General features: G+C 41.4%; 1 protein-coding gene across 3 annotated transcripts in view; it reads right to left on the reverse strand.

Annotated features, from left to right (window-relative positions):
- lrrc1 (leucine rich repeat containing 1) overlaps nucleotides 1-17316 on the reverse strand; it is a 40077-nt gene that overhangs the window by 15039 nt on the left and 7722 nt on the right. For 2 of the 3 annotated variants that reach the window (XM_021576489.2, XM_021576487.2), the window contains exons 2-9: nucleotides 13443-13560; nucleotides 11328-11406; nucleotides 9815-9904; nucleotides 5554-5610; nucleotides 3370-3433; nucleotides 2839-2913; nucleotides 2437-2581; nucleotides 241-359 (exon numbers count right to left, since the gene is read on the reverse strand). In XM_021576489.2, coding sequence (XP_021432164.2) covers nucleotides 241-359; nucleotides 2437-2581; nucleotides 2839-2913; nucleotides 3370-3433; nucleotides 5554-5610; nucleotides 9815-9904; nucleotides 11328-11406; nucleotides 13443-13560 — 747 coding nt within the window. Of the gene's footprint in view, nucleotides 1-240; nucleotides 360-2436; nucleotides 2582-2838; nucleotides 2914-3369; nucleotides 3434-5553; nucleotides 5611-9814; nucleotides 9905-11327; nucleotides 11407-13442; nucleotides 13561-13890; nucleotides 13927-17316 lie in introns of those variants that run through there. The other variant, XM_036956240.1, reaches the window with a different exon arrangement.

Raw genomic sequence — 17316 nt, forward strand, 5'->3', positions numbered from 1 at the left:
GGTGCGCGCTAAATAGCGTTTCAAATCGGTGACGTCACTTGCTCTGAGACCTTGAAGTAGTGGTTCCCCTTGCTCTGCAAGGGCCGCGGCTTTTGTGGAGCGATGGTTAACGATGCTTCGTGGGTGACTGTTGTTGATGTGTGCAGAGGGTCCCTGGTTCGCGCCCGGGTATGGGCGAGGGGACGGTCTAAAGTTATACTGTTACATATATGAGGAACTACAGTGCTATCAAAAACACACCTGTAACTGATTCTCTGTGAGCATCAGTTCAGTGAGACTCTCACAGTTGCCAATGCTCTCTGGCAGCTGGGCAAGACGATTCTGGTCTGCTTTCAATATAGACAGTCGCCTTAGTTTTCCTGCAAAACAAAAAGCCTTACTTAGTGTGATGAAGACATACTGTATGATGAGGGTAGTCAGGATAGCATGGGAATCATTATAATTAATAAAACATGTTAATTGGCACCAATACCTGTGGCTAACAAAACCATATACACTGCTCCAAAAAAATAAAGGGAACACTAAAATAACACATCCTAGATCTGAATGAATGAAATATTTTTATTAAATACTTTTTTCTTTACATAGTTGAATGTGCTGACAACAAAATCACACAAGAATTAGTGGAAAACCACACTACAGGCTGATCCAACTTTGATGTAATGTCCTTAAAACAATTCAAAATGAGGCTCAGTGGTGTGTGTGGCCTCCACGTGCCTGTATGACCTCCCTACAACACCTGGGCATGCTCCTGATGAGGTGGCGGATGGTCTCCTGAGGGATCTCCTCCCAGACCTGGACTAAAGCATCCGCCAACTCCTGGACAATCTGTGGTGCAACGTGGCGTTGGTGGATGGAGCGAGACATGATGTCCCAGATGTGCTCAATTGGATTCAGGTCTGGGGAACGGGCGGGCCAGTCCATAGCATCAATGCCTTCCTCTTGCAGGAACTGCTGACACACTCCAGCCACATGAGGTCTAGCATTGTCTTGCATTAGGAGGAACCCAGGGCCAACTGCACCAGCATATGGTCTCACAAGGGGTCTGAGGATCTCATCTCGGTACCTAATGGCAGTCAGGCTACCTCTGGCGAGCACATGGAGGGCTGTGCGGCCCCCCAAAGAAATGCCACCCCACACCATGACTGACCCACCGCCAAAACGGTCATGCTGGAGGATGTTGCAGGCAGCAGAACCTTCTCCACGGCGTCTCCAGACTCTGTCACATCTGTCACGTGCTCAGTGTGAACCTGCTTTCATCTGTGAAGAGCACAGGGCGCCAGTGGCGAATTTGCCAATCTTGGTGTTCTCTGGCAAATGCCAAATATCCTGCACGGTGTTGGGCTGTAAGCACAACCCCCACCTGTGGACGTCGGGCCCTCATACCACCCTCATGGAGTCTGTTTCTGACCATTTGAGAAGACACATGCACATTTGTGGCCTGCTGGAGGTCATTTTGCAGGGCTCTGGCAGTGCTCCTCCTGCTCCTCCTTGCACAAAGGCGGAGGTAGCGGTCCTGCTGCAGGGTTGTTGCCCTCCTACGGCCTCCTCCGCGTCTCCTGATGTACTGGCCTGTCTCCTGGTAGCGCCTCCATGCTCTGGACACTACGCTAACAGACACAGCAAACCTTCTTGCCACAGCTCGCATTGATGTGCCATCCTGGATGAGCTGCACTACCTGAGCCACTTGTGTGGGTTGTAGACTCCGTCTCATGCTACCACTAGAGTGAAAGCACCGCCAGCATTCAAAAGTGACCAAAACATCAGCCAGGAAGCATAGGAACTGAGAAGTGGTCTTTGGTCACCACCTGCAGAACCACTCCTTTATTGGGGGGGGTGTCTTGCTAATTGCCTATAATTTCCACCTGTTGTCTATTCCATTTGCACAACAGCATGTGAAATGTATTGTCAATCAGTGTTGCTTCCTAAGTGGACAGTTTGATTTCACAGAAGTGTGATTGACTTGGAGTTACATTGTCTTGTTTAAGTGTTCCCTTTATTTTTTTGAGCAGTGTATCACAGTCTAATAAAACATAACATTTTGTGATTCCATGCAACACGACCACAGAGGTCAATGTTTGTATCTCAATCTTCTTATTGGGAATTTTTTATTTTTATTTTAAATCAAATAATGCTAAATGGATTTAATTATTACATTTTCCATTCATCCATTCTATTGTACCCTAGGGCCACATCACCTGTGATAAGTCAGGTCTGTAACCAAATGTGGACTCCATGTGGTTAACCTTTTTGATAAAACTACACAATATATTTTAATCTGTTCAGATTAACTTCCTATTTATGCTCAGTTTACACTGATGTTGATCCCAGTTTTGACCCAATCAGTATCAGCATGGATCAACATTCACAAATGCAAAGCAGCACACGCACGCCTCAAAGACACTATGGTGGTGTAGAGTGTAACAGCGTCCTGACCTATGCCCTCTGGCAGAGCATCGATGAGGTTCTGAGACACCAGCAGGTCAGTTAGGGAGACCAGGCCGCCGATCTCTTCTGGAAGGTGCTCCAGTTTGTTCTCCGATACATCTAGACACAGGAGGCTTTTCATGCTGCCTATCTCCTACGGGTTGAACACACTTCAATTATTAATGAATATCCCAGTCCGTGTTAGCCCTTAACAATAATGGTGCATCTCGTGACTGGTATATCAACACAAGCCGCAATATTAATTTTGTCTAAGCACATCCAATGTTTTAAAATGGGTGGGAGCCTTTTACTTTTTGGGAAATCAAACCATATTCTACAAGTTCGTTCAACTGTAATATTAAGACATTAAAAAAAATATATATTAGTGCAAACATCTTAAAAATATCTTACTGCAGGTATTTCAGCCAACTGGTTTCCGTCCAGCCACAAGTTCTTCAAGCTGACAAGACAGCCTATTGTTTCAGGCTGCGTGGGAGGAAGGATTTTGGAGGCAGAGGAGATAGCGAGAGCGTGAGAGTGAGGAAATAATTATACACAGGTGACTGAGGCAAATGTAAACAAGGCTGGAAGATTTTCAACCATGTGTAAACTGTCATTCCCTAGCCTGATCTGGTTTCAGTTCATCTCTCAGAAAGTGTCTCTCCGTATCAGAGTTACATTTGCATAAACATTAAACCTGACATGGTTGTAAGACTATAAACTACAAAAATAAATGGCCCTGTCACACTACCCCTTCAGAATGACAAGACGGAGGAATCTTTATCAGTACTCCCAATTATGTTTCACATAACAAGAAAAGTGTTGAGTGAGATTTGAGTGCTGCCCATTCTACACACGTTTAGCTTGGCACATTGTTTACTTCAGTGTGAATTTTCTCCCCACGAGATCAAGGTTACGTGCAAACAAGTCAGATAAACTTACCAAATTGTAAATTTCATTGTTCCCCAGGTCAAGTTCCTCAAGTCTGTGAAGTAGCGATAGTGACCTGTGGAATGCACCAGAGCGGTAGGAAATATCCTAAAACATCACATACTGTGTAGGCCCAAACTCACCACACACACACAGATGGGCTGTACATTTTAGCTACTTCTCGGTCTGTTTCACTGCAGTTTCATTTTAACCATGTGCGAGTGAAAATGTATTGGCCATAGACCAAGCAGTGAGACGGTTAGATCGTCAGCGAGAGACTTGTGCCAACATAAATTGACAGGGTTCTCCCCAAAGAATGTAAGCGAGGCATGGCCCCACTATATAAAAACAAATATATATATATATATATATTTTCTCACTTTATTTCTCATCAGAGAAGGTACATTGTTTCTCTAGATAGCAGGAAATGGAAGTTACAGGTGTTTAAAAAAAGCTAAAAATCTGTAAATCCAAAGGGGGACATTGCCGGCGTACTCAACACCACCTCGTTTCACAATCCGGGGGAGAACCCAGGTAGAACATTGAAGAGTTATCGGTCTTCAGCCAAAGAGCACACTGAGCTCTACATCACCTCTAAAGTCTAAATATAATCTTATATATAAAGGTCTGTCATGTGAAACACATAAGGCTTCATTTACAGTCTAATTGGCTACATGCTTGTAATGTAGTCATACAGACCCAACTTCATTACATCCCTTTTCAGGGGAATGGGTGCCACTCTCAGAGCGTTTGTGGAACACAGATGTCTGGGGGGGGTTGGGAGCAGGGCAAAATAAGAATTTCAGTCTCTGACGGACTAAAAGTAGGCCTAGTCGTCTTGTGCCTTCAATTAATATTTGCCCTGGAACAAAGTATTTCCAGTGCATTCTGAAAGTATTCAGACCCCTTCAATTTTCCCACAGTTACATTACAGCCTTATTCTAAAATGGATTAAATGACTTTTTCCCCCCTCATTAATCTACACACAACATCCCATAATGACTACCCCATAATGACAAAGCGAAAACAGGTTTTTAGAATTTTTAGCAAATAAAAAAACAAAAATAGAAATACCTCATTTACATAACTATTCAGACCCTTTGCTATGAGACTCGAAAATGAGCTCAGGTCCATCCTGTTTCCATTGATCATCCTTGAGGTGTTTCTACAACTTGGAGTCCACTTGTGGTAAATTCAACTGATTGGACATGATTTGGAAAGGCACACATCTGTCTATATTAGGTCCCTCAGTTGACAGTGCATGTCAAAGCAAAAACCAAGCCATGAGGTCGAAATAACTGTCCGTAGAGCCCCGAGACACAATTGTGTCGATCCACAGATCTGGGGAAGGGTACCAAGAACATTCTGCAGCATTGAAGGTCCAAGAACACAGTGGCCTCCATCATTCTTAAATTGAAGAAGTTTGGAACCACCAAGACTCTTCCTACAGCTGGCCGCCCTGCCAAGCTGAGCAATCGGGGGAGAAGGGCCTTGGTCAGGGAGGTGACCAAGAGAGAATGCCAAGCGTCACGTCTGGAGGAAACAAGGCAGCATCGCTATGGTGAATCATGGTGGTGGCAGCATCATGCTGTGGGGATGTTTTTCCAGCAGCAGGGACTGGGAGACTAGTCAGGATCGAGGGAAAGATGAACAGCACAAAGTACAGAGAGATCCTTGATAAAGTCCTGAGCACTCTGGAGCAGGTTCTCAGACTGGGACAAAGGTTCACCTTCTAACAGGACATCGACCCTAAGCACACAGCCAAGACAAATGCAGGAGTGGCTTCGGGATAAGTCTCAATGTCCTTGAGTGGCCCAGCCAGAGCCCGGACATGAACCCGATCGAACATCTCTGGAGAGACCAGAAAATAGCTGTGCAGTGATGCTCCCCAACCAACCTGACAGCACTTGAGAGGATCTGCAGAGAAGAATGGGAGAAACTCTCCAGAAACATGTGTGCTAGGCTTGTAGCGTCATACTCAAGAAAACTTGAGGCTGTATTCGCTGCCTTTTTTTTTTTGCTAACATTTCTAAAAACCATTTTTTTGGATGTCATTATGGTGTCGTGTGTAGATTGAGGGGGGGAAAAACTAACAATTTAAACCATTTTACAATAAGGCTGTAATGTAACAAAATGTCAAAAAAGTGAAGGGGTCTGAATACTTTCTGAATGCACTGGGTCTAGGGAAGCACTTACTCTGGTAAATACGTTAGCAGGTTCTCTCTGAGTTCCAGTGACACCAAGTTGGAGAGGCTGTGGAGAGAGAAAAGAGAAGTGGCTATTTGTTTTTCATGATAATCTGGGTACAATAACAAACAACAAATCATAGAGGGAAAAAAAGCACTTATATTTGTCCTTTTTATGAAGATTACTTGAAGCCATCTCCGACAGTCTATGAAATCCAAGAATTAAGTCTTTCAGGAGAACGAATACCAACTAAAATAATGGCTGAGGTAATATCTTTGATCCCCAATGAAAGGGAACCATGGAGCGCAGGTAGAAAAAAAATAATAAGTATGCACAATCTGTAACTAAATATTTCTTGCCATATTTGCTTCCATATGATCGTGAGCTATAAGAAAAGGTTTTCAAATAATTACAGCACTTTTGATTCCAGCTGACGGTGTGTGATAAAGTGATGCGACTCACTCCTGCAGGTCTCTGGAGATATGGCTTGGACATCGTCAGTGGTGAACTACGGGCCTAATTGCATCAGTTAAATTAAGCACAGAGGAATCTAAATCTTGCGGACTGGAACATTAAAGCCAGAAATCAAATCGTGGCGTATTGTGAATCAAATGGCACAAAAAGTAATCAATCTATATAAAATGTGGTCTTAACTTGATTGCCACTACGCTACGATGGAAGTCTTAGCATTTGTTATGACTTCCGGACTCAAAAGTACAGCTAAAAATATATATATTAAAAAAAAGTGTACTTTAAGTCCATGTCAAGACTGTCCATTTAGACCTAGTTAAAGAATATAACATGAATAAACCATGACACAGTAGGACACTCTAAAAACATATATTTTTGATAAACTGGCGTGTCCATGTACACTCTCTACATAATGGTGTGTGTTTAGAGGTAATGTTCACAGTGTTGGTTGTTATTACTTTCATTTGAAACGAGACAATTAAATTACCATTAGGTTATGATAAAGTCAGTGCTTCATTTGAGCTGGGTCCTGCCCGGAACGCTCTAATAAAAGCACATTCTAATAAAAGCGATCAGAGTTCATTTCAAAGCGTAGATTTTCAGCACTTGCCTGATATTCTAAGAATTTATTCAGGTTGGGGCAGCCCAGCTTTATGGTTTGCGCAACATTGTAGCCTAGAGATCAACCCGTGGCTGTGGTGAGAGAGAATCATGCCTGTATCTCTCACAGAACTAGAATAAGAGTCACCTTCTATGATCTCTCTCCGCTCTGCTAGACATGAGCCTGCAACTCATCTCGCCAGCGTTGCACTTCATTTATTTCCTCATAACCGCGGGAAGGGGGCTGCTGCAGCACCGCTGAACAATTTAAATACATTTGCGGAAGTTAGAATTACAGGTGTCTGTTCAGAAAGAAATGAACTAATTCAGAATACTACACCAGGAGCAGGCATATCCATTTTGCCACAGATGATCAATAGCTTCTTTTTTTTGTATTATTAAAATTGCCTAGCTGTGGATTGTATGTAGCCCAATCAAAAAGACATAGCCTACAGCCTGGAACACACAGTAAAATCTGTCAGTGAACAGCATGCAGCCAAAACAGGCATTGCACAATATTTCTACTACAATAGTGGAAAAACACAGGTTGGAAAGCAAATGGGTCCTGCTGAAAAGAGAAGACTAGTTCTGTCTGCTGTAGGCTACCAACATATTTTATTAACTCCCAAATAGGCCTATTAAGCGAACAGCATTGTTTTACAAAGTAAGACGAGACAAGATAGGCTTGTGGCATGAGCGCATCGCCTAGGCTATTGATGGATTCAAGATTAGGTCATTTTTATTGAGCTCAGATTCTCAGTGTCAAAAGAGCCGGTCATTTCGGTAATTTGTGCAGTATTTAAAAAGATTATACTAAAGACTCCAGTCATGTAAAGTGACCTGGAATTGCATGAAATGAATTTATAAAAAGTCACATTCTCCTCTGGACCTTAGGCTACAAAGATATTTCCCCATGTGTGCAACTAATGCAAGCGCCTCTACTGTACTACTCTATTCCACTATGCAAATGTGATATGCATGCAATGCTTTATTTTAAATGGGATTTTCTTTTCATGCGTTCCAGTACCTCAGAGCCCCCCCCAGGTCAACCCCCGTCTCGCTCACACTTTTTTTTTTCCAGTGACAGTATAATGAAATAAAATCCTAAAGTAGTTTTCGGAGGGAGGGGAGGGGAGGGGAGGGGGGCAGCAAATCCTTTAACAAGTAATACAATTTGAATGGTCTACTGGCTCGGGAGCTTTTAATCGAAACAGGACAGTTGACAGTCCATTCTTTGGTCTCTGAATAACATTAATAATGGAAGTAAAGCAAATAAATGTGAGCCATGAAGTCTCAAACGACAGGATAAACAGAGTAGAATTCGTCTTAATCTATACGGAATCTCTCCTGAATGACAGGGTAACCCTCTGCGGTGACTAACCCGACTGGGTCTTTCTAGATTCCCGTACATTAAGTTTTGCCACAGAGCCAGCCAGCTGACTAATACCATGTTGAGTTGATAAGGTGTCAGTGCCATTCACCCCTGTGACGGGGAGCTGCATGCGGTGTTGAGCCACACCAACTTGTTTTTAATCGTGTTCTAGTTCTCAGTCATTAACTCCCCTAGTTGTGAGGGCAGATACTGACAGGCACTGACTCATTGAGTTATACAAGTCTGATAGATGCAGGATCTTAATTTGACCCCTACCGTCGCAGCAAAATAATCCTGCAGCAACAGTTAAACGTTAATCAATAATGTTGCTTGATCAGTGGTTAGGCTATTATCTGGTCAAAATTAGACAACATGCGATGCAGGAAAATTCCCAGCAATGTGATCAAATTAAGATCTAACATCTGTATGGTACACATGCCTTTGGCGGAGGTAGAATCCTATGCCATCGGGAGGTAGACGAAATAGCTCTGAAAACTGATCTGTTATCCCTGAGCCCTCTAAACCACTCTGCATGGGAGTCGGCTCCAGTGGAAAGCCAATAGAGAAATCTATCTGTCAAATCTACTGGGAAAGTAAGAGCATAGATCAATGGCTCAAATGCAACACTGATATGGTATATCAATGCTGGATGATTTCCAGCGTGGGTTATCCAAAAGTAGCTACTCCAGTGGTGTCTCGGTGAGAGGTTAGCTGGCCACATTGATAATCGTAATTTTAGAAACATGGTATTAAAATCGTGTAATTGCATCAGATGCTCGATTAAGTTCAGATGTGTTGAAAAGACGAGGAGAGGAAGTGTCAGCTTCACCCCCCTCTCTCTGAAGTTAGTCAATGGGACAAATATTCCCTTTGGAAATTCGAAAGATGTGAACACCTTGGAAATTGTGATTTGTTTAAATGATCAGTGATGAAAAATCTGAACGAAGGTTCTCAGTTGTCACATCCTACAATCTGTTGACAGACAGTACGATACCATGTATGTTGCGTGAGCCTCTGTCCGAGAGATCAACAGTGGTGTAGAAAAGTGTTTTTTCTATAAATCCATAAAGCCTACACCTTTTGAGTACAACCTCATGTGGTGATATAATTTCAGTCCTCCACAGCTAGATGAGTGAGTGAATGGATGAACAATCAATATCTGGGCTAATGCGCTCCATTTATTCACGAGTAGGTCCGTCTTAACATTAACTGTCACGGAGCGCTTACTAGGTCACCATGGTAACGCAGATGACAACAGATTTAATAGGACTTAATCGAGCTGAGCGCAATGAGTGTAACATTACTTAAAGTCTATAATCTAGACCTACTAATCACGGAGCCAGAAAACCAAGACTGAATCATTCTGCAAAATACCATCTGTGTATTAATCATGTAAGGCTATGCTACATACAGTAATCCCTAATTTACAGCAATATGTCAAATCAAAACAGAGCTTTGTTTAGTTTTACAGTAGTTGCTCCATGCTATATTAAGCCTTTATCTGAAGAGAGAGAGGGCTGGCATTCGTCTGCAAGTGAAACATCAAGGAACATGGCACGCTGGAGAAAATTACACAGGAAATTAACGGGGCCGCTGGGGATAGAGAAGGACAGGAAAGAAGCAGAATCTGCTGATACATTTACAGGGCGAGTTTTATCTGCCATCAATCCAATAACACCATTCTTGTCCCTTTGTGAAATTATACACTGAATCCTCATAAAAATGACCAAAAGATTATTATAAATATTATTAATATAAAAAAGATGATTCTGTATTAAATTAAATGTTGTTGGGGTTTTTTTAAGACTAAAAGGATGAGGTACTTACTTTCCAATGTTTTCGGGAAGAATCTGCAACGAAATGTCATTGATGGAAAGGCAAGTTAAATTCCGGAGCTCTGGAAAACTCTCAGGCAATCTGGAAAAACAAGAAGCATTCAAAAATAAATCAGATTCTTGCGAGATGATAATAAATGGATGCAGATTCTTGAAAATCTATGGATCTGACTGTATTAATAGGCAATAAGGAAACATCCATAAAATATACTATAAAGCTGACATAGGCCAACTACTTTCCTCTCTGACTGGAAAGTGTCTGATCAACAGGAACTAACTTTTTCTTTGCATTTGATATATTATTGTTAAGCCTTCATGACCTGATTCACGCCTATCTAAAAAGTTGTCGCCCAGAGATATATATTTTCTACATTTTAGTCATTTATCCACAGTGACTTACAGGAGCAATTAGGGTTAAGTGCCTTGCTCAAGGGCACATTTTTCACTTATTCGGCTCAGGGATTCAAAGCAGCAACTTTTCAATTACTGGACAAAAGCTCTTAACTATTAGGCTACCTACCGCCCACTCATATTTACAATGGTGACCCAGAGACAATCTCCGACACACAATGCTACTGTCAGTGTGGGAGAGTGAAAGTTTTATTTGTGGGTTGTAATGCCTGGTCACATTTAATTCCAAATCACAACGCTTAAACATGTTGTATCATCTGCAGGTCAGTCACAGAGTGCCAGCTATATATTCTCTTCCTCGGGAACTGAGTAAAGCTTTCTAACAAGAACATCTAGGCCCTTCAAACTCAACTCTGAACCTCGAAGCCAGTTCCACTGCATTTTTCCCCTTTGTTATCCTCTGATCAGGGACTGATTTAGACACCAGGTGGGTGCAATTAATTATCAGGTAGAACAGAAAACCAGCAGGCTCCGGATCTCGTAGGGTAATAGTTGAATACCCCTGATCTAGGCCATATGTACATTACCAATGTGTAGCTAATCACACAGCCCAGTGCATGGCCAGTCCCAAACTGAACCATATGGCATTGTGGCTTTGCCTCCATTGGGGGTCCAAATTAAACATAGACCTCACCATGAGACCAGAGGACGCTGGTGGGAGGCGCTATAGGGGGACTACAATGAGCCTGTCCTCCTATAGCGCTTCCCAACAGCCTCCTCTGCATGAGACAGCTGACAGGAAAACTGGGGGGGAAGGGGATATATCCCATAAAATTGTATTAATTAACTTAAATGACTAGTTCATGCTAATTGAACAATATTTTAGTTTAATGCCGTCAGATAGGCTAGTTAAAGCAACAAATAAATGCTGTCTGAAGCCGTACCTACATAAAAAAAGTTTGTCCATTTTCCTTCCAGTATAGTTCTTATTTACAACAGTCTACTAGTGTTCAAACGATTCTTACTCTGTTGAAGTTGTCATGCAGTTCCTACATACAGCCTACTATAGTGCTACTACACCGCTGTACTGTCCGTCTTGTTATCCTTCCCATTCGCTAAACATTTATGGAGACATGAATTCAAAGTTCAGTTACCTTGTTAATGGGTTTCCACTAAAGTCTGCTACTTGGAGAGCTTTACAGTAAGAAATGGTCTCAGGAATTTCTATGATGTCTATGAGGGAGGAAAGAACTTCATGTTAGAAACATCTTGATCAACACCCTGTAAATGGGATTGGGAAACAACACACTAAACACTGGCATAAAATGAAGACCGGTTGTGTCAGCCAGGCCTAAGATTTCTAATTTTGACTATGACGTGCCTCAGTCAAAATTACAACATAGTTCAGAACGTCCATCCGACGAGGCATTCCACTTAAAGCTAGTGATCCAGAAACAACGTTAATAAATATCCATAAAGGAGAAAGGTCTATTTAGAATCACCACAAAATGAGTATGGTTGTGGCGCCAAACATAGAGCTGCATGTGAAACTGCCATTTGAACTTCTATAAATCAACATAATTAGCATTCTGGATTTTGTCCTACTGGGAAGCTCTGCAATGGCAGCTCTCTTTGAGAAATGTTAAGTCCAGAAGTTATGGGAGAAACCATACCAATGTGGCTCTGAAAATATGTTGGGTCTGTACAGTGAAGGGAATTGATAGCACTGAATGGTGGTTTGAGCTACTTATATTGCTTGTCCAGCATTTATTGCATTTTCGAACAAAGAGCCTAGTCATAAATGAAGCATTATCAAAATAAGCAGGCAGTTTAAAATGTCTTCATTCATAGCACCAGTGGTTGAGTCAATGAGAGTTTAGGCCTGTTTGGTGGGGCTGAAAATCCCACCAACCCAGTGTTCATAGTAGGGATGTTGTGACAAATGTAAAAAACATTTGTAACGTTTAAACTACTATTTATTGTTTAAACAATAGGAAAAACAAATCTTCAAATTACATGAATTCACAATTCAGATATGGTCCTGCTTGTGACCGCCAGGTGGCAATGCAGTTCAATCAACCACAGACCTGGCTGGCTACCAGACGGTCGCCACCATTTCTTCAATTTCTCTTCTTAAAATGTGGTTTTAAACCTAACCTTAACCACACCGCTACCCTTTTGGTTCGTTGCAGCGATGTATGACAGCGTGTTCATAGACGTCCAACAATCTGTTCTGCCACGTATGGTGTTTAAGAGCTTTGTAGGGCTATTCGCAGAGCAATCATTGTATAATTTATCCATCTGGGCCGTCACGGTTTTTCAGCATTACATCTTGTAATCTGGTTCTAGACATGCCATTAGGGAAACATTGAAGCCGAAGTCCTCTACCATAGACAAATGGCTGCATATCAACTGCAATCAGCACTGCAATTCTGACTCCGTCCCTTATCCCACTGCTGCCCGCAACGGGTTGGGTTTCACGGTGCCTCCCATTCAGCATTACACCTGTACTCCCACTGTAGCTCAATTCCACCTTGCAAAGTTTGCATTTCACAACCTTCTCATTTAACTTCTCAAAGTATTGCCATACAGCACTTTGCTACTGTCGTTTTCCGGTCTCACTCGCTGCCATTTTTTCAACTGTTATCGAGGATGACGTGCGGAGCTCTTTATTTTCATGGCAAATAATTAGAAAGATGCATATCTCCTCCTACTAACGTCACAGCATTGTTGCATTAGGTGTTTATTTAAAGGTGCAATAATGCAGAAATCGAGCAGCCATTTCCTAGTTGCTAAAATTCGAACAGTTCTCTGAATTTCAGTTTGTTACAAAACAATCAATGTACCATCTAAACCACTGAAATATTTGGAATACCCCAAAATATTATATTTTCAGCTCTTTGTATGTGGTGTACAAAACCGAAAGCAAAAGACACAAAAACAAAACTTAAGACTGGAAGCGTAGAAGTAGTGCACATAGAACATCTACTACTTCTTAGACTTGCTTTCAATGAGAATAAACAGATTTATAACTCATATTTCTATGTGAATTTAGTTGGGTTGCCCAAAAAGATACATATTGCACTTTCAATTATTTTTATTTAACCTGTTTGTTAGTGGTCATTTTGATAACTGCACTGTGATTTTAACTTTGTATAAAAAAAAATGTAAGACACTTGTTTATTTTTTTAAATTATTTTTTATGTTTAACAATCCCAATTTAGTTTAAACGTCACACCCCTAGTTTAGAGCAGTGGTTCTCTTCTCACCATTACGAGAGACATCAAGTTCTACCAGCTGCATGAAGTTGGCTATCTCTGGAGGAAGCCTCTGGATCTCGTTGTCACTCAGGCCCAGCTTTCGTAGCTTTACCAGCTGAAAAAATGGCTGAAAAAGACAACACACATCAGATTAGCAGTAGGCCTACAGTTGACATGGACATAGGAAACATTCAGTGTGAACAAACACGATACAACATGGTGATCAATAGTTTGTCCCATCCTGAAAATGTGATGCAACAGTAGTATGTTGATAAAATAAAACATTTTCCAGATTGAACCAAATTAAAATGTTGAGTGAGTCTTAAAAACAGGTTGTAGGCTAACCATACTTGTCCACAAATCAACTCAGTAAATAAGTTTAAAACCAGCAAAAAAGTAAAGCAATTAGGCCTAAGAGTGGTGGTCAGTGGCCTGGGAAATATTGTTCAGTTCCTACCCAGTTCTCTGATGTAATCATCCATTCTTCTGGATGATGACCTACTTGGATGGTGTCTTATCCTGACACTGCCAGGCACTCCAAGTCAACATGCAATTTAAACATCTCCGTTTCATAGATATAAAAATTACACCCCCAAAAAGACGCTTTTCAAAAAACAGACAATTTCAAGAACACTATGAAAGATGGTTGGAAACGCTTCTAATCGGAACAATGTCCTGCACAAGTCTCACTATAGGTCTCCACTAATAACTGAAAGCGAGATCACAATCTTCATTGTCTTTTCACAGAAGTCGTGAGGGAATTATATATATAGCCCTCCACTTTAATTGAATTATGAATAATAGGCTACTGGTATAAAAAAAAGATCTCAGATGAAGTAGGCCTATTTTAAGGACAAGTAGTCTACTTTGATTGCAAACCCAAGGCAATCAGTGATGACAGTGAACTGGACTCCCAATTAGTATTTGAGAGCACACTCAATCTAGGCTTCCACCTTTGACATATTCTACCTGCAATTAACTGCAAATGTATTCTAGATATTCTACTGGTAAGTAAACCTACAGAAAGGACAAAGACTTAGCCTAGCCCAAAGGCTATTTAGGATAAATAACCTAGTGTTTGAACGGTAGCAATGTTGTGAGATAGGACTAACTTCAACCTACCTGACTAGGCCTACTCAGAATGAATCAGTTAGAGGTGACAATGACAAGCTAAAATGGAGACTAGAGCCAATTAAACATGCTAATACACCAACAAGCTAAAAAATGGAGACGAGAGTCAATTTACTAAACAAGCAATAGGCCTACATGCCTTTCGTATTGGCTGCGCTTGTGCTGTTCCCTGATAAAAAAAAAGAAGTTAAAAGAAATGCTGTGGTTGTCGGATATTTACATTTTCCTGTTCACAATACCGCATTCTATGTCCACAACAAACCTAGCCTAATCATAACTGGAATGAAAACAGGTATTCATGGGACGGAAACACAGACAGACACACCCGGACAAGACAGCACTAGATTAAAGTAACACAGGTTTCATCTCATGTTTGTCATGACCTGAAACTCATGGTTTCAACAACCTTATGACCAGACAGAGAGAGGAGCATACAAGCCTCTATTCTGTTCATTATAAATATAGACTAGGCCTTGGTCTGTTCTAATGTCCCAACAACAAGTTGAATCCGCCGTTCCAGAGTACAATGTCAGAAACAGGAACGACAGGTTAGGCTTTCGTTCACCCCCCACGGCACGCCCCCAACTCATCCTATAGGCTAGAAGTACTGCTGTACACAGCTTTTCTATTCATATTATTGTCCATAAAAAACACAAACAATGAACAAAAATATTAAAACGCAACATGTTACAATTACAAAGATTTTACTGAGTTACAGTTCATTTAAGGAAATCGGTCAATTTAAATAAATTCCTTAGGCCCAAATCTATGGATTTCACATGACTGGGCAGGGGTGCAGCCATGGGCGGGCATAGGCCCACCCACTGGGGAGCCAGGCCCACACACTTGGGAGCCAGGCACAGTCAACCAGAATGAGTTTTTCCCCACGAAAGGACTTTATACTCAACACTCATCCCCCCTCAGACAATCCCACAGGTGAAGAAACCGGGTGCATAGATCCATGGCTGGCGTGGTTAATTGTGATCTATGGTTGAGAGGCCAGTTGGACATCCCTCAAAACTAGAGATGTGGCATTGTGTTGTGTGATAAAACTCCCCACTTTAGAGTGGCTTTTTATTGTCCCCAGCACAAGATGCACCTGTGGAATGATCATGCTGTTCAATCTGCTTCTTGATATGCCACACCTGTCAAGTGGATGGATTATTTTTGGCAAAAGAGAAATGCTCACGAACAGGGCTGAAAACACATTTGTGCATAAAATTAAAGAAATAAGCTTTTGTGCATTTTTTTTTATTTCAGCACATGAAACATGGGACCAACACTTTATATGTGGAGTTCATATTTTTGTTGTGCGTATATTTATATTGCAGATGGATATTGCTCATCCTGATATCTTTATTTTGGGGATTTGTGTATTGTTCGGTATTACTGCACTGTTGGGGTTAGGAACCAGCATTTCACTGCACCTCCGATAACATCTGCAAAATATATATGTACAAAACAAATAAAATTAGAATGATTTGATTGGCACCATGAAAACTGAAATAAACCGTTCCCCACTCAAGTCAATATTTGGGTTATCCTAAATTCAACTGAGGTGTATCCTAATGACTCCCACAAACTAAACTTTCAATTTGTCTCTATACCAGTGTCTTTACAAAAGGAAAGGTTCCTGTTTAAAAATAGATAAATATCAACAAAATAAAAATCTAGTAGACAACAGAGTTGAACTCCTCAGATTGAACAGCATAGCAGGGTTAGAGTGATCTGTTAATTTGGTCTGTTTGAGATAGCCTATTTCATGATTTAAGCTGTTCTTTAGATTTAAGTTCAGTGTCCATCTTGTACAGGACATTATCCAAAGCCAAAGGTATTAGCTTGAAAACTGAAAAAAAAACTAGCCTACAATTAGCCTAGTTTAACCTAGGCATATTCCCTGTGGCCTAGCTCAAAAGGTTCTCTAAACTAAACTGAACAAGCCTGATTAAGACCATTCAAAGTCATAGATGCTCAAGGACGACTTGTTCAAACAGATGCCAAAATTCATTAACTTAACCTAACAAACTACCGGTACCGACTCTGTCTAGCCTATATAAATGAGGGGCCCCAAGAGGTTAAACAAACCAGAATGGCTAGGGGTAAAGGGGTTTGTCAAACATTCCAAGCCATTTGACGTGGTTACTTTCTACAACATCTTTCATAGTTTTCAAGGGGAAATTATCACCTAGATCAGGGTTCCCAACTATCGGCACCCAAAGTTCTGAGCAAAAAAAAAATCTTGTTTTTTTTGGGGGGGGGGGGGGTGGACAGAAGACTAAAAACTAGTCATAAGTGACCGACCGGCTCGATCTCATGTAGCAAAATTTGACATGGTGTATTTTACATTGAATAAAATGAGACACAGAGCTAGAAAATGGCATATCATGCACTACAGTTTAGGAACAATGGGAAAGTAATTTGGCTTTGAAAGTTGATATACTTGTAACCGCACTTGAGAAAATGGCCCTTGAATGTTTTGGTAAACCTACTGGCCAGAGTGTGCCGTGGGCGTTCATAAACTCAGAGGGTTGTCAGTTTGTCCATTCGTAAATTCAGAGCATTTAGCTCTCAGAGCACACATTGGATGTTCTGGCTGAGGAGTAGGGTTGATCCAAGCGTTCTGACCTAACAGCAGCAGTCAGGCTCCCAAGCTAACGTTGACTAGCTACTTCCAGACACATGAGAGAACAGCTCACTGACCATTTTACTCACCTTAGCAGAGCTGGTTAGGTTGTTTTTATGTTATCCAAAG

The sequence above is a fragment of the Oncorhynchus mykiss genome, chromosome 20 (assembly GCF_013265735.2).
Source record: "Oncorhynchus mykiss isolate Arlee chromosome 20, USDA_OmykA_1.1, whole genome shotgun sequence".
Classification (NCBI taxonomy): Eukaryota; Metazoa; Chordata; class Actinopteri; order Salmoniformes; family Salmonidae; genus Oncorhynchus; species Oncorhynchus mykiss.